This window comes from Cebus imitator, unplaced genomic scaffold, assembly GCF_001604975.1.
Source record: "Cebus imitator isolate Cc_AM_T3 unplaced genomic scaffold, Cebus_imitator-1.0 Scaffold281, whole genome shotgun sequence".
Taxonomy (NCBI): domain Eukaryota; kingdom Metazoa; phylum Chordata; class Mammalia; order Primates; family Cebidae; genus Cebus; species Cebus imitator.
The window spans coordinates 469,958-488,506 of NW_016107596.1; the positions used below are offsets into that span (position 1 = coordinate 469,958).

The 18,549-nt window shown below is 43.2% G+C and overlaps 1 protein-coding gene and 1 non-coding gene across 4 annotated transcripts in view; one reads left to right on the forward strand and one right to left on the reverse strand.

Moving 5' to 3' along the window:
• The window catches only part of TSEN2 (tRNA splicing endonuclease subunit 2), a 56,620-nt gene extending 39,328 nt beyond the window's left edge, over positions 1-17,292 (reverse strand). The window contains exons 1-4 of one of the 3 annotated variants that reach the window (XM_017501441.2): positions 17,187-17,292; positions 11,721-11,926; positions 9,180-9,261; positions 5,929-5,965 (exon numbers count right to left, since the gene is read on the reverse strand). In XM_017501441.2, the coding sequence (XP_017356930.1) occupies positions 5,929-5,965; positions 9,180-9,261; positions 11,721-11,909 (308 nt within the window). In that variant the 5' untranslated portion in view covers positions 11,910-11,926; positions 17,187-17,292. The other 2 variants (XM_037728826.1, XM_017501442.2) reach the window with 2 other exon arrangements.
• LOC119467361 lies at positions 806-912 on the forward strand. The gene has a single exon (XR_005195906.1). It is a non-coding gene; the product is annotated as a U6 spliceosomal RNA (small nuclear RNA).
• Positions 17,293-18,549: the final 1,257 nt, after the last annotated feature.

The following is an 18,549-nucleotide window of genomic DNA, read 5'->3' on the forward strand; positions in this document are numbered from 1 at the left end:
GCTATGATTTTGGCTCACTGCAACCTCCACCTCACAGATTCAAGCGATTCTCTTGCCTCAGCCTCCCAAATAGCTGGAATTACAGGCTCGTGTCACCACACCCAGCTAATTTTTTGTATGTTTGGTAGAGTCAGGGTTTTACCATGTTGGCCAGGCTAGTCTCAAACTCCTGACCTCAAGTGATCTGCTTGCCTCGGCCTCCCAAAGTGCTGGGATTACAGGCGTGAGCCACCGAGTCCAGCTTTTTTTGTACTATTTTCAATTTTGAATCTCATAATGTTTCCAGATAGATATGCCATTCATAATACAAAGAGCTTTTGTTTAGTATTGGAAAGCAAAATGAGAATTTCAATAACTATTCATCACAGTGCCTACTAACCTCTTCACAGGGTGAGAGAAATGATTTGGCTAATGTAAAAAATTCAAATATTCTAACAGAAATGGCCCTTTTCCCCACACTACTTTTCAGAGTAGATTTTAATGAGAAAATTCACGTTAAGTTTCTAAAACTTGAAGCTAACATCCAAGTTACTAAACACTTCCCAAGTTACAAAAAATTATAGGGAAAACAACAGGGCAAAACATTTATGCCTAGGCTGCTGGGATGTGTTCATGTGATGTGAGAACTACCAGATGCTGGAAATCTGAAGATCAGAAGGTCAAAGACATTGTGAAACTCAAGTGCTTTTTGCCTCTACCTACAGTGATCAGTCTGAAAGGCATCCCAGACAACACACGGCTTGTGAGAAGGTAGATGTAATTTTACTTTTCACCTTCTTTTACCTGAATAGATGAAAACTGAATAGTGCTCGATTCGGCAGCACGTATACTAAAATTGGAACAATACAGAGAAGATTAGCATGGCCCCTGTGCAAGGATGACACACAAATTTGTGAAACGTTTAAAAAAAAAAAAAAGACAATATGTCATAGTTTGTGAACTGCTGTATCTCACACAATTCAACAAGGACACTGGCTTCTGCTATACCTAAAAAGAGACTAGTCGTTGCTTAATCCTGATTCCTGAGAATCCCAAAGCTGTCCACACCCTGTTCACTCCACATGAGGATGAACATCAGGGATGCCTCCCTGTATACTGGGAATTGTATCCTAAAGATTAACATCTGGTAAGGCTACCCTAACACCCGAGGGACAGTACGGTGCTGTGACTTTGGGACTGCACATTTTCTGTCCAGCCCTGTTACTTATAACTGTGTGGCAATGCAAATTACTTCTCTGTGCTTTAATTTTCCCACCTATAAAATGTAGAGATTAGTACTACCACCTCAAAGGCGTCTTGCTATGCATTACTTTTAAAATTAGGAAAAAGAACATAGCTGCGCCCAAACCAGCAGGGTGTCTTACCTGGAACGTGGCCACCCATGCTTATATTCAAAAGAACTTTCATGTGAGAGATCTAAAAAGAATCTTACCTCTTCATATCAACAAAAGTATTAGCACTACAGGGTCTATAAACTTTCTTTATTTGAACACAAATTTTTGTGACCATGTATATTTTTCTGGGGAAGGGACCCACAGCCTTTGCCAAATTCCTTGACTCAAAACATGTGAAAGAACCACTGAATTAAAGGTTCGACAGTTCCTCCTTTGACCAGAAGACCTGGAAGGGAGGGAGCACACAGAGGGCACTGCTCTGCTCTTTGCAGCAGAGCAGTCAAACCAGATGTGGGTTCCAGTCCTTGCTCCAACATGTTCTCATATTCGCTACATGACTCCACCTCTCTAAGGCTCAGCAATCATCTACAAACCAGGGATAACTGCACCTACCTCCAGGGGTTGCAGCAAAAATTAAATAAAACATGTAAAGTGCATAGCCCATAAGAAGTGTTCAATCAATACTGTATTTGCTACTAATCATTGTAGAGTTTTTAGAAGTGGCTTGGAAAATAAATCAGACTCAATATTTAAAAAGATGTATATTTAATAAGTATATTTAAAAAGATGATGTTAATAAATGGAAATGTCTTAATTCGCTGTTCTGTGAGAGCAGAGGCAGCAGTGTGGGAACGAATGCTGCCTCAGGAGGTCTAGGTCCTGGAGTTGGCTCTTCTGTGTGGCTCTAAGCCAAGCCACTTAGCATCTCTACCTCTGTGCTCTTCTGCTATACATCAGAACCAGGCCACACCAGGGTTCCCTTTTCAGGATCTCAGAGGATCACTATAAAGGTCAAAGGAGACTGAGGCTCCAAGAGCACAAAGAAGAAAGCTTCCAAGTCAGACATGACGAAAAGAGCCACACATACAAATGACTAAGACAATGATATATGGGTCAGAGCTGAAGACGTCCTCTCGCTGGCTGGCAACACCTTAAAAAGCCAAGTCCTGCTGCCATCAATCCCAGAGCTGGAGGAGTTGCAGGAAGAGAAATGAGAAGTAAAAAGCAGAAAGCAAAAGGGGGAGCATGGTAGAGGGACCAGGCAGCAGCCACGACTGGAAGCAGTGACAGGACTGGGGAAAGTAGCATCATCCAGGACCTCAAGGACACAGGACATGCCCATCCAAACACACCATGGCTTCTCATGCTCCTGCACCCTTGAACACACATCTCTCCTATTTACACAGGGTACTGTTCCCTATCGTACTGATGAATGTCCATTTATCACTGGAAGTGCACAGCAGAGTGGTTTAGAGTGATTAGTGCACACAGGTTCTGGGGTCACAGTGCCTAAGTCCACGTACTGACCCTGAGCAAGGAGCTTCACTTCCCTGTGTTCAGTTCTTCCACTTGTTGAAGATGGAGAATGGGACCCACCTCATGGGAGTGACGTGAGGACCTGAGATGACACACAGGTCCAACACTGGCAGAATACCTAGCCCTGGAAAGGTGCTCAGGGAGTGCTGGCACGCACACCCAAATCAATGCCTCCCAGGCTCTAGCGCTGAGCCCATATAATCTTGGGCAAGCTACTGAATCCTCACCCAGGTCCCCATTTATAAAACGGAAACATCTCTAATATCTACCCTTGAAGGTTTCTTGAGAAGATGAAATGAGGTAATGCAGGCAAGCTCAGAGACTGGGACTGGGACTGGCACTGCTGAAGTAGTCAGCATTTGTTGGCTCTGATGGTGATGGTATCTCTACAACGCCTACTACAGAACAGCACAACTATTCACTTCTCTTCCTCTTTCACTAGACTGTAAATCCCTCAAGAAAGGGGACTAGGTCTTTTCCTCGCTCTTGGGTCCCCAGCACCTACCTAATGCAGAGTTCACATAGTAAACTCCGGCGGAATAAAGGACCACAACGGGGTGGGGGGACCAGCACGACCATCAGGGGTGGTCCTTCAGGGACATACCCCTACCTGTGTCAATTCCCCAAAGGCATCACAGAAGGGTCCTTACACTTACCTTCAGAAAGGGTTATGCAGAAGGTGTTCTTCACCCAAGGAAAACTATTGTTGGAAAAAGGTCAATTTGAGTGAATCCACTTGAAATAGAAATCAGAATTTCAGAGGCACCAGTAAAGAAACAATTATGGCCAGGTGCAGTGGCTCACACCTGTAATCCTGGTGCTTTGGGAGGCTGAGGTGGCAGGATCACTTGAGCCCAGGAGCACAAGACCAGCCTGGGCAACAAAGCGAGGCTCTGTTTCTACAAAAAATACAACAATTATGACAAGTATTTAAGTTGAAAAATTAATCTAAAAATATGAACATGAATCAATTTGTCTTATATTTAACAAAATTTAGATTGTGATTCCAAGTGTTATCAACAAGTAATAAATCAAGTGTTGGTTTTGGTTGGGGAGCATATGTAGCTTGCTGATAACATCTTTAAACATCCTTAGGTTCACACAGGGAAATGAGTTATAATCTGAAAATTTCTTATAAAAAATTAATCCCAAGCATACATTATTCAAGCAACATTCCTGCACTGTCACTATGCGTCGAGTCTAAGTCACTTTGTCCTTTGTTGTAGTAATGTAAATTCAATGCGAATCGATGGCAAATTGAACATTTAAATCTTGCAAAAAAGAAGCAGGATTCATGAAGTCTATGAAAGTGATCAAAGTATGGCTAAGGGATTAGAAAATGAGAATGTGGCAGTTAGACTACAGTTAAAGGAAAAATCAGCTAAGATGATACCACAATAAGGTATATCAAGAGTGTTGAGGATGTAAGAGAGAATGCTGAATGCAGACTGAGTTCATGCGAGGCCCGCCTATTGGTGAATAGTTCATGTTACCATTTTCACTTCTTAGTGCAACTCTGTAACTGTGGGGCCTTGAGTTAAGAATAGTAGGACAACATACACCTCCCAGACTATGTGCCCCAGTCCCTGCGAATATGACTTTATCTGGAAACAGGGTCTTTGCAGATGAAATCAATTTAATGAAAGGACATAGTGACTGGTGTCCTTAAAAGAGGCAAAATATCACATGTACCCATACCCTGAGAGGAAAATTTGGGCAAAGACACACAGACACACACAAGGGAGAATGCCACGTGACCATGAAGGCAGCGATTAGGGCGATGAATCTGCAAGCCAAGGAATGCCAAGGGGTGCCAGGAGCTGGCAGAAGTGAAGGCAGTCAAGGAAGGATGCCCCCCCCAGAGCCTTCCAAGGGACTGTAGCTTGCTGACACCTTGAGTTTGGAATTCTGGTGTCCAAAACCATGAGAATAAATTTGTTGTTTTAAGCCATTAAGTCTGTGGTGCTTTGTTACAGCAGCCCTAGGAAATGAATACAAGGGTCAATGAAACTTCTTGGATGGGGATACTGTAGTGCTTACAAAGGGATGTTCTTCAGGGAGGTTGCTGTCTCCCTGTGCAGAACCTCTACATGGCAAGCTGGCTTGACCTCACGTCACGTTACGTTACGGCTAGCCTGGCTAGAATGCAGTTGTGACAGGTGAACTCCCACTATTTCTGACCCCTAGGTTCTGTTGTGGCAACCTGTCTGTACTGTAGCTCCTTCAAGGCTGGGGGCTCTGCCAGCTTCTTAGCAGGTCCCTCCCAAACACCAGAATCCCACTCCTGATCCCAGCCTGAGATTATAGCCAGAACTGCTATTGAGATCTCCCTGGTGCCACCACCTCCTTGTCACCCCGCTGGCCATGGGGTTGCCAGGCATGTAACCCAAAAGGAGCTGCTGGATTTTGCCTATACGTGCTAGAAGCAAGATGAACAAAATCACTGGGGACTTGAGGAGTTTTATAAGGTTTCATGGAAGAGCTGAGACTTGTACTGTACCACAGGGACAAGAAGGTTGGGGATGGATGGCGACAGTCAACAATTGTACCAAGGGACCACAAAGTATGGAGGTGCAGAGAGGAGAAGGGCCTGGTCCCTGCTCTTCAAGAACCAACAGTCTCTTGACAATCTGAACCCACGTATGACAGATGAAGAGAGTGCTGCACGCCAAAGCGAACTGTGGGGACCAGAGGAGGGGACGGTGGTAAGGAGAGAAACCCAGGAGACATGAGCAGGACTGAGGACATGCAGGAATCAGCCAGGCCGCACATGTGTGTTTGGGGAGTTAGGGAGAAACGTTCCAGGAATGTCTAGGAGTAAATGAGGAAGGGGCTCTGTGAAAGCCTCTTTCTCTGACTCTACAATGTAGCTTGAGGAAGCGGGACAGGACCATCTGTGCCCACCAGGCAGAAGGCTGGCTCAAAATCTAGGCCCAGGCATATGAGGACTTAATAACATAGCTTTTACAGGATAGTATTCATAATTTGGAAAGAATTCAACTGGCAAAATAGTATTTAAACAAACTCACGTAAGGCATTTTAAAAATGATTTGATCCACATTAAATTCAGACATAACTTTCAAGGATACATCTACTAAAAAAAAAGAAAAGAAAAGAAAAAAAGATGTGGACTGGACTGCTCCACGGGACAAGGCTACCTAAAACTATCTGACTTAAACCATAATTTTTACAGAAGCCAAAGTTCATTATGACTTACCTCTTTGATGTGATGATAGGCATGTTTGTCTTCACATCTGGAACAAAGAAGTTCTATTAGTTTCAGGCAAATTTCCCATAAGGGGAACAAACACTAAAAATCTAGGAAAGACTGAGAATTTGAAGATTCACAAAATCATACACCTAGAAAGTTAATACAATACTGTCCAGTCAACAATGGCAAAAACATGCTTTCTATGCCTCAACCTCCCGAGTAGCTGGGATTACAGGTACCCTCCACCAAACCTGGCTATTGTATTTTTAGTAGAGACAGGGTTTTGCCATGTTGGTTGAACTCCTGACCTCAGGTGATCCACCCGTCTTGACCTCCCAAAGTGCTGGGATTACAGGTGTGAGCCACCACACCCAGCCAAACTTGTTTTACAACTATGTAACACATTTATATGGTTTCAAAGTCAAATCTATAAAGTCTTACCTCTCTCTTCATCCTGTTTCATCCCTTCCTACTGGGATTTTTTTTTTTTTTTGAGACGGAGTTTCACTCATGTTACCCAGGCTGGAGTGCAATGGTGCGATCTCGGCTCACCGCAACCTCCGCCTCCTGGGTTCAGGCAATTCTCCTGCCTCAGCCTCCTGACTAGCTGGGATTACAGGCACGCGCCACCATGCCCAGCTAACTTTTTGTATTTTTAGTAGAGACGGGGTTTCACCATGTTGATCAGGATGGTCTCAATCTCTTGACCTTGTGATCTACCCGACTCGGCCTCCCAAAGTGCTGGGATTACAGGCTTGAGCCACCGCGCCCAGCCCCTACTGGGATTTTTAAAAATTATGGGTTACCCTTCCATTTTAAAAAATTGGTTGGGCATAGTGGCTTGTCCCTGTAATCCTAGTATTTTGGGAGGCCAAGGCGGGCAGATCACTTGACATCAGGAGTTCGAGACCAGCCTGGTCAACATGGTGAAACCCTGTCTCTACTAAAAACACAAAAATTAGCCAGGCGTGGTGGTGCACACGTGTAATCCCAGCTACTCACTCAGGAGGCCGAGGCAAGAGAATCGCTTGAACCCAGGAGGCAGAGGATGCAGTGAGCTGAAATTGCAGATTGTACTACTGTACTCCAGCCTCAATGATAGAATGAGTGAGACTCTGTCTCAAAAAATAAAACATGTATTTTATATTTCCATCTTTTTAGATAAACCACAGCACAGCATGTACTTTCCTTTACATTGTGCTGTCTTCGCTTACCAGCATATCCTAGTGATCCCCCATTCCTGTCTCAGCTCTGCAGTCTTTCATTATATGGATTAATCATATAAACGTGGTTTATTCCTCTGGTCCTCTCCTGATGAACATATAGGTTGTTCCCAGTCTTTGGATATTACAGTGTTGCATGAACAGCCCTGTGCTATTTCTTTTCATATTTTGTCAGTGTACTGTTAAGATAAATTCCTAGAAGTGGGATTGCTGGATCAGAAGTAAATGCATATACTGGGACAACTGGATATCCACAGGCAAAACAATAAAGCTGGACCCTTACTTTACACAGTATACAAAAATTAACTCAAAATGGACCAAAGACCTAAACTTAAGAGTTCAAACTATAAACCTCTTAAAAGAAAACACTGGGAAAATCTGCATGACTTGGACTTGGCAATGGTTTCTTAAATAGATACCAACAGCACGGGCAATAGCAGACAAAAATAGATAAACTGGACTTAATTAAAATGAAAAATTTTTACCATTTTATACTCATTAGGATGACTATTACCATTATTATATAGTTTTTCGAGAGGGAGTCTCACATCGTTGCCCGGGCTCAAGTGCAGTGGCACAACCTCGGCTCCTGCCACCTCTGCCTCCCAGGTTCAAGCAATTCTCCTTGCCTCAGCGTCCCGAGTAGCTGGGATTACAGGCAACTGCCACAATGCCCGGTTAATTGTTTTGTATTTTTAGTAGAGATGGGGTTTCACTACATTGGACAGTCTGGTCTTGAACTGCTGACCTCGTGATCCACTGGGCTCAGGGATTACAGGCATGAGCCACAGCGTTATTATTTTTTTAAATAAGTGTTGGCAAGGATGTGGAGAAATTGGAACCTTTGGTGCATTGCTGGTGGGAATGTAAAATGATGAAGCCAATGTGGAAAACAGTTTGGTTATTTCTTAAAATGTTACACAGACAATTACCATATAACCCTGTAATTCCATTCCTGGGTTTATATCCATAACAACTAAAGACAGACTCAGATACATGTATGCCAATGTTCACACCAGTATAATTCAGAAGAGCCAAAATGCAGAAACAACCTAAGTATCCATCAGCAGATGAGCTAAAGGAACTATGTCCATATAATGGAATACTATTCCACTGTAAAACAGAATGAAGTTCTGATATATGCTATATGGCAGGAATGAACCTCAAAAACATGCCAAGTGAAAGCAACAGACACAAAAGGGCAGATATTGTATAATTGTATTTATATACAGGAAATATCTATAAAAGGTAAATTAATAGACAGAAAACATATAAAGGTTACCAAGGACTGAGGGGAGAGAGGAAAGGGGGAAAAGAAAACAAAGTAAATGCATACATAATTTTGCTAAACATCGCTAAATTCACTTCCATAAGGGCCGTACCACATGCACACCACCAGCAATGCAAGAGAAAGTCTGTTTCTGAAGTCCTCGCCAATGCGGTATATTGTCAGACTTCTGGATTTTTGCGTGATTGTTGAAATGGTATCTCAGTGCAGTTTTAATCTGTGTATTTTCTATATACATTAAAAAAAAATCCTTTCTAATTATGTTTTAACATGCTGGTGTTGGTTCTTAAGTAACTACTGTAAGAATTCCTTAGAGAAATACACTAAAAGATTTGTAAATTAAAGAGAATTAGCAAGGAAGAACTACATACATTAGTATGTTTTAAGATACATGTCATGACTATTATAAATTCTAATTCTGGAAATAAAATTTTAAAAATTTGCATAGTGCAACAGGTGAGCAGGTACTTAACTACCAGCACCTGCCACAACCATAGTACTCTGCTAGGCAAACACTTAACAAAAAAGCCCAATTAACACTTGATAATTCTAGAAATTAAACACATTTTCACCCAATCACAACCCTTTTGCTTTGATTAGAATTATTCTAGGTGTTAACTTTGGTAGTAAAATTGCCAGTGTACATGTTACTTCTCTAGAATTTGACTATACAACCTGAGGCATAAGATCAAACATGAAGGAAAATGATAATTTGTCAAAAGAACTGAATGATGCAACAACTTTACCTTTCCATTTAGCAACCACTTTAGGATCTGAAATTGTGAAGCTTGGACGGCTTCTTGAAAGAATACCTTTTCCAAAATAACCCTTTCAGGAAGAGAGAAAGCGAAGTTAGCTTATGTTTAGTTACCAGTTTTTTAGTTGGGGTAGAATATACAGTAACTCCTCAGTAGCCACAAGGGGGACTGGTTCCAGAACCTCTGGTGGATACCAAAATCTGCAGAAGGTGGAGTCCCCAATATAAAATGGTGTAGTACTTATATATAGCCTATGTAAGTCCTCCCATATACTTTAAATCATCTCTAGGCTGCTTATAATACCTAATGCAATGCAAATGCTAGGTAAATAGTTGTTATACTATAATGTTTAATAAAACATAAGAAAATAAAATCCACGTTTCGTACAGATGCAATTTTTCTCCCCAAATATTTTCCTTTCTTTTTTTTTTTCAGACAGAGTCTCGCTCTGTTGCCAGGCGCCAGGCTGCAGTGCAGTGGCGCAATCTCGGCTCACTGCAACCTGCACCTCCCGGGTTCAAGCAATTCTCCTCCCTCAGCCCGCCAGGTAGCTAGGACTACAGGTACATGCCACCATGCTCTGCTAATTTTTTTTATATTTTCAGTAGAGACGGGGTTTCACGATGTTGGCCTCGATGGTCTCGATCTCTTGACCTCGTCATCCGCCCACCTCGGCCTCCCAAAGTGCTGGGATTACAGGCTTAAGCCACTGTGCCCGGCCTCTCCCCAAATATTTTCTATCCAAGGTTGGGTGAATCTATGGAAGTGGAACCCATGATATGGAGAGCCAACTATATCCATCTGAGTTAACAAGAGGTTCACCCCACTTTTCAGGTCTTCACATTTTCCCTCTGATTATCTAATGATGACTAATGATGTTCTCAGCATAATACCTTTCTAATCGTTTGTAGAGTACTAGTAAGTTTTTAGCACACCTCAATTATCCCATAACTAATGCTTTCAGTCTAGGTTTGTTAAGCTGAGGGCAGGCAGAGGCAGAGTTTCTTCTCCACTTGTGGTTCAGGAACCAGATGCAAAAAAACCTCTTGGATTCTTTTGTACTCCAGGACTGAAGTATTCCTCTCATTCCTGCTGATTCCCAAAACAACATGTATCTTTCCCCTTTTTATTATAAAATATTTAAACACATAGAAAATTTAAATAATAAAAAAACAAATATCCCTTTCTCTATCTAGATTAACAATCAGAATAAATAGGCCAGGCACGGTGGCTCATGCCTATAATCCCAGCACTTTGGGAGGCTGAGGTGGGCAGATCACTTGAGGTCAGGAGTTCAAGACCAGCCTAGCCAACATGGTGAAACCCTGTCTCTACCAAAATATACAAAAATTAGCCAGGCATGGTGTCATGTACCTGCAGTCCCAGCTACTCAAGAGGCTGTGGTGGAAGAGTCACTTGAACCTGGGAGGCAGAGGTTGTAGTGAGATCACACCACTGCAATCTAGCCTGGGTGACAGGGTAAGACCTGGTCTCAAAAAACAACCAAGAACAACCCCACCACCACCAACAACAAAAAAACAAGAATAAATTACACATTCAGCACTTCATAAAGCCTCTTGCTTAATGTTACATACTGTGAATGAAGGCCTCCCTGAGGAGCTGCCCTTGGCCTACTCAGACTCCCGCCTCACCATGTTCAGTGCCACCCACTCTTCTAAAAAATGTCTAGAGAAGACACATTTATGGGGACAAGACACTGACCTGTGGCTGCCTTGGGCTGACAATGAGAGCAGGGATTAAGTATGATGGGCACAAGAGAAGTCTGTGGTGATGGGAATGTTCTAAAACTGGACTGTGGTGAGAGTTGTGCAACTCCATAAATTTATGACAATCACTGAATTGTATACTTAGAATGGGAGAACTTTATAGTTGTAAATTATAACTCAATAAAGCTGCTTTTTAAAAACGCCCACAGTAATGAACAGACTATGGAAAATCTTTTTTTAAAGAACTACCATTCTTCATTCAACTTGATCAATGCCAGAAAACAATAAAAACTAGAGCCTGTCCTCATCTGAGAAGAGGTCCCCCACCGGGAGGCAGCAGATAAGGAGCTCCATGCCACAGCCCCATGCCAGAGCCCCACCTGATCTGTGCCTGAGCAGGGACACTATGCCACACTGTGGCTACCTCTGGGAATGGAATGGGAGTGAGTGGGGAATTTTCACTTTTACCCATACATTTCTGTAAATTACTTTTTTTGTTCCTTCAATAAACATACATTGCTTTTACAACTGAAAGACAAAAAAAAGTCAATCCATTGACCCTACTTCGTGGCTGAAATAAAGGTTTGTGGGCAGGGATGCTCCATCCGTCATTCTATTACCCTAACATATGGCTTTTGGGCACCAATTCAAATTGTACTCTTCCTACAACTGGACCAAACTTCAAGGAAAGAAAACACATTGTTCATGGTTGGTGTGGGGGGATGGCAGGGATGGGGAGAAGGAAAGGACTGCCTGCTCAGGGTCGTCTGAAAGTAACCCTACCGAGGCCGCCCACACTTACGTTCCCATAGAGCTGCTCGATGTCCTCTGCATTCCTCACAATCACATTATTGTTAATCATTTCAGCACGGAATATCTTGAATTCTTTCTGAGGACCATGGTCCTGACCAAAAGGGATTGGCAAGGGAGACTCATAAGTCTCATATACTCTTCTTTTCCTCTTTGGGGCATGGAAAACTGCTTCTGCCATTTTTCAGAGGAGGCGTTCTTTAAAGAGTAGACAACAAAAAGAAAGAAACAATCAATAGCTACCTTGATCCAAAATATGAGTACATCTGTACTTAGGCTCAGGAAACTTTGTGGTCTGTGGGAAGAAATCAAATATTTGTAAAGCAATAAACTAAAAGTAATAAGAACAGTTTGCGTGAGCAATGCAAATCACATTGACCTAGAATACTGCAGTTAATCCCCACAATAACCCCCAGAAAATGAGTGGTAATCTTTCTACTCTACCTGATGACACTGAGACCTAGTGACATGCCCGAAGCTGCAAGGTTAGGTCTCCTGAGAACAAGCACAACCGGATTTCTGTCTACCAGGATTGCTTCCATTTCACTTACCCAACATAGACATTTACTACCAGGAATTCCTAATAATCACCGGTGCTGGGGATACAAAGACAAAACTGAAACCCTGTCCTCAACAAATTAAATCTCATGAGCACTTCACTTTCCAAGAATATCTTAAAATATATACTAAACACTGGGTCAATCAGCTCCCAATTTTTAAAGTATATTAATAAATCATAACAATGACAGCAGCAGTTATCATTTAAGGATCTATTACATGCCAGCAAATGCTACTGGCTTCAAGCAGGGACTCTAAAGCCAGACTACCAGCATTGGAATCAACTTTACCACTTCCTAGCAGTGTGATTTTGGACAAAAGTCACTGACTCTCTCTGTGCTTTAGTTTCCTCATCTGCAAAAATCAGTATAAGAACAGACTCTATTTTATAGTTAAGATCCATAAAGTGCTTAGAACAGTACCTGACACACTATGATTACTATGCATGTATCAGCTATAATTAGTATTACAGGGTGGGCAGTAGCAACACCATTTTACAAATAGGAAACAGATTCAGGCTAGAGATTTGTAAAGGATCCCAAATGTGGTGGCATCAGATGACGCAGGTCTGCTGAACTACCAAGCCCACACCCTCTCCCTGGGTTCTGCCGAAAGCACAGGCAGGGTCTGTCTACTTTTGTCTCATGACTATTTTCTCAAAGTCAGGCGGTGGAGGGTTACTGAGCAATAATGGAACTACCCACTGTGCACCCAGTACTACGAGGCAGAAAAGGAAGCCAAAGCCAGTACCTATCCCTCTGCGGCTATACATAGGACCCAAGAAGGCAAAACAAGTATGTAACATACATGGAAACACAGAAAGCAGGTGGGAGCTAATGGAACAGGCACGATCCAGTAATGTCTAAAGGAGGGAAGTAAATGTGAGCATATTGTGTGACACAGATACAGAGATGTACTTAACTAGGAAAACTTAACCATTTACAAGGGAAAAAATGTAAATGGTACAAGACATTCTACTCAAGGAGCAGCTTTCCTGGATTCAGACGGGAGACTTGAATCTGCTGCTCCCTTAGTACTAGGTCTAGACTTGATTTCAACTGAGAGCTTACCTGGTGCTTGAAGATCTAGTGCAGCCAAATCATACACATGTTTAACATACACGACTCCAAGCCCTCACAAGGGAAAAAATAACACTGTTTACTTAGGTGGCTCCTGCACTCTAGTACTTGCAACCCACTGACAAGGGATGCCATCAAGCCTGAAATAGTCAAGAAGGTGGCCAAAGCTGAGGGAGGGAAAGGTGAGTGGCTTTAAGAGTGCCATGACCACTGAGAAATGAAATCAAGGTGTAATGATATCTTTATCCAACATCTCAAGGAAGAAGTTGCGGAATTATATGAGGACACAGAGAAACATAGACTAAAGAAAAGTTAGAGGAACTGATAAATCAATTACAAAGATGACCATGAAAAACAAGAATTGGGAAGTTGGAACCTTCCTAGAATTGCCAGTGTTCCAAGCAGCAACATGCTAGATTAATTTCTAAATAAGGTTCTTTGAAGGAATTACATACTGAGCATTATTTCGTACATTTTATATTTATGCATGCATCTTGCTGTATAGTGTTTATAACAAAACTGTATCTACTACATGTTCACAGAAAACCTAAGAAATTTTCTTAGGAGCATATTTTGACTAGACTTTACCTTGCTTGCTGACTTATGCCTCAGCCCAAGCCAACCATCACATTTAGTACTCAACTGGAGATACAATAATTTATTCTAAAACTGAAAATAAACACTGCTTTTTGGGGGCAGGATGTTGGTCTCCAGTAAGGCACTTTTTGAAAGATTTCCAGGAATGGTTTGGACTTCTATGAGATTTTTCACTTTTATAATAACCTCTGCTCCGCATCTGACTTGTATATATTACACTTAGATTTTAAAAAATGAAAAAAGATTTAATGGCCAACTTCAAGAAGCTCTAATAAATTCTCTCAACAAATAAAGAGTTGTATTTTAGTTTGCCTCATTTGTTCAGCGTTTTTCCCTTTCAGACTACTGTCACACCTAAAAAAGACCAGACTTAGCTGTGACACTTGATGGAAAGAATTCTGTACTCCAACCCAAGTGTGTGGGATGGAAGGGTCCCTGCCACAAAACACTCCCCATTATCCAAGTTCTTGTGTCACTCTTGCTCATGTGGCTACACACACCTCAGGAATTGGGCTCACAGGAGGCCTTCCACACATACAAAGCCACCACTATTATTCTATGACCTTGCACAACCCACTTTCTCTAAGCCCAGTTTCATCTTCAAATTGAACGGGACTGGAGGAGTCTGGTGGTTCCTCAAACTGTAAACACATACATGACCCAGCAACTCCACTCCTAGGTACAGACCTAAGTGAACTGAAAATATATGTTCATGGAAAAATTTCTATGTGAATGTTCACAACACTATTATTCATAATAGCCCCAAAGTAGAAACCATCCAAATGTCCATCAATAGTTGACCAGATCAACAAAATGTGGTCCATCCATATAATCAAATATTATTTGGCCATAAAAAAGGAATGAAGCTCTGATACATTCAACAACACTTGAAAGCATTATGCTAAAAGCCAGACACAAAAGACCAGATGAGACAATTAATATGAAGTGTCCGGAATAGACAAATCTATAGAGACAGTTTACAGGTTGCCAGAGACGGTGAGAAGTGGGAAATGGGGAGTGACTGCTAACAGACATGGGGTTTATTTTGAAGGATGATGAAAACGTTTTAAAATTACACTGCAGTGATGATGATGGTTACATAACTCTGCAAATACTAAGACCACTGACTTGTACACTTCAGAAGGGTGAATTTTATGGAATTACATGGTATCTCAATAAAGCTATTTTTAAACATTCAGAAGTAAAGACATCCCCCCAGGCCATGTCTTGCAAGAATAGCTTCACAGATACCAGCATGAGGCTTCTAGAGAAGATAGAAAGAAACTCTCTGGGAAGGTAGAGCTCACTTTCCAAGGGGGAAAGATTCAAGAGGACAAATCAGATGATCTCTAGTCTCACAGAAGAGTCCTCTTGTGCTGAACTTGAAAGGCAAAGCAGAGGAGAAAACACTGCATTCCCCATGTCTGCAATGGACATTCAAGAAATGGTTCCTTAGTGCCATGACAGGAAAACAGCATGCTGTTAAGAGGTGGGATGTGAGTAAAATAAGAAGAGGAAACTGTCACAGGTAGGTACAAGATGCCAGGCACTGTGTCATGTGCTGCACATGTGGGTACTATAGTCATCCCTTGGTATCCACAGGATTGGTTCCAGGACTCACCTTCTACCAAAATCCACAGCTCAAGTCCCTTAAATAAAATGTTGTAGTATTTGCATATAACATACACCCATCCTCCTAAGTCATCTCTAGATTAGATTACTTATAATACCTAATACAATGTAAATGCTAGGTAAATAACTGTTATTTTTGTGTATGTGTTTTCAAAATTTATTTTTCCAAATATTTTTGATGCAAGACTGGTTGAATCCACAGATTCGGAACCTGATACGGACAGCTGACTGTACTATCTTCATTCCACAGGCAAGAAGAGCGGTGCCTGAGGTGCACAAAAACGTACAGGAAATACCGGGTAAGTCGTCAAGAGGTTCGGTATGCAAAGGCTGGTTTGGAATTGGAGTTACACGGAGGTTCTTAAGTAGAGAATGATGACTGAAAAAAGTAGGTTAAGAAAAGTAAACCACGGAGTGGTACATCACACAGAGTGGTCCTCAAGCTTAGCTACCCTTAACTCCTCATGCCCGGGCCTGACCTGCAATCAATTACATCAGAATTTCCTGGGTGAACCCAGGTGATTTTAGCATGTAGCCAACCACTGGTGAAAGCATGGTCTATTCAAATTCACTTAATCCCAATAGCCCCCTGAGGTAAAGACTATTTTTATTTCCATTTATAGATGGGGAAAGTGACTCAGAAGGTCTGAGCGCACCCCTGAGGAATTGTTATTTCTCCTTTCCCCAACCTACGCACACCTGACTCCGGAGCTGCATGAAGTATTCTTACTTTCTGTTAAAAGCAACGCCTGTTTCTTAATTCTTCCCTTAAGCACACAAGCTAACACCTCTTAGGTGCTGGTAAATGTCTACTAGAAACAAACAAAAAGGGGGAGGTGGCTCCATTTAATTTCCAACTTTCCTGGACTGGGTGCCAAACAAACCTGGTTTAAAAACCTCCCACCCAGCAAATCTCACCTTCTCCCAACCAGAACACGTTTGGAGCGCCAGCTGCGCACCTCCTGGGCTCAGGAAGGCAAGGATGAAAGGGACAAAGCAAACAATCCTGCCTCCGGGGAGCTTTCAAGTTGGAACCCGAGAATAAGCCATATAAACAGATAATAAGCCTTTGAAAGTTGTTGTGAGGATTAAATGCATAATTTTGCAGAAGGTGTCTCGTTCAGGGCCTGCCACGTGGAAAGTGCTTACCAGGCGACAGCTGCAACTATTAATACAAATAAACTGCGCACACGCCAAAAAGCGTTATGGGACGCACGAATTCCTAACTGTCTTAACTTACCCCTTTGCTTCTTACCCTGGCTCCCCCCACCCGCGACCCAACTCCACCAGAGACTGAGGGTCCTCTCGGGCACTGTCAGCAGCCTCTTGGCGCCCCAGCCCCACCAGCCCCGGACAAGGCGTCGGCGTTTCCAAGAAGAACCAAGGGCTGCAGGCGCACAAGGAAGGCGTGAAGTCAGTGACCGTGCGTGCTAGGAAGCCTGGCTCTCCGTCCCCGCCGGCTGTGCGACTCCAGCACAGTCCCTGGGCCCTTTCCGCTCTCGCCCTGCAAGGCTTTCGGAAGAGCTAGATTTCCTTTCGCAGCGAAACCCAAATTTGGCCGGGGCCGCACGTTCCTCGCCCAGGGACCTTACCTTTCTTGGCCCCATGCGCTCACTGTTACCCCGGCAACGCTGGCCTTTGGGGCGGATACCGCTGCCGTCAAGCAGTGCGGCCGCAAAGCCAGCCGAGTGCGCAGCCACAGAGCGCCCGTCGGGACTTGGCGGAGTGCGCCTGCGCACGTCCTGGTTGCGGGTATTTGTGTGCGCCTCCTCTGCTCCTGTCGGGGAACGCGTGTGCGGAGGGTGGCGTGTGCTCTTTGCTGGTTTCTGCGGGATTGTACGGACGCAAGGACGATCCCGCAAGACCCATTTTACAGATGAGATGTAGTTACCCGTCAAATGTCACATAGTCACGTGGGAGGTGGGAAAGACCTAAAGTCTTACGCCCTTGGAGGGATGGGATGTTTGAGGCGACCGGCAGGACTTTATTAAACGGCCCTGAGGAAACTGATCTCAGCTTTCTCAGTGTAGAAAGAAGGTCACAGCAGCGCACTTGTATACGCTGCAGCATGCGGAGAGCTTGTGAGGATGCTCCCTCTGGCAGACACGTGGCCAGAAGCCTCTGTGTGCTCAGACTACCTCTGGAGTTAAGGGACGACAGGCGGCATGTCCACCTCCTCTGCATCCCCATCTTCCCCCCGTCACTGGCCGTGTGATCTTGAATGTCTGACAGCATTTCTGAGCTTGAGTTTACTGAAAAATGGGAGATGAGCAAAACTAGAGTGCAGTGGGAAGTTTAAGTTTCTCCTGACCTGGTTATTTTAAAGAAGGCCTGTGGGGAGTCCGATATATACCTTCGCGAATATGAATCACAGGAGTTCCACCGCACAGACTAGGCAGGAGGCAAAGGAGGGTGGCAAGAAAGAGTGGCAAATACTGCTGGCGAGATTCATGGTGCTAGATATGATGATGGATGTTGAATTTTGGCCCTTTGCCAATGTTCTTGCCTCCATTCATGCGTACATGCTGTTGCCTCTATGTTCCCTCCCCTCTGTCAGCTGCAGTAATTCCTGGTCAGCCTTTAAGTCTCAGCTCAGATATCACCTCTTCTAGGAGACTTCTTGCCTCCCCAGACCTTCTTGGGTGATTTGCCTATGTGTTCTGCAATAGTCTATGGCATGTGTTGTCCTTGTTTTTTCTGGCCCTTTTTATTTTTTATTTTTTTGAGACACAACATGGGTGAATATCAAAAACACTATTTTGGGGGGAAAAAAACATGTATCAGAGGCTACATATTCTAGGATTCCTTTGTATTTTTATTTTTAATTTATTTTTAATTTTTTTGAGATGGAGTCTTGCTCTGTCACCCAGGCTGGAGTGCAGTGGCACGATTTTGGCTCACTGCAACCTCCACCTCCTAGGTTCAAGTGATTCTCTTGCCTCTGCCTCCCAAGTA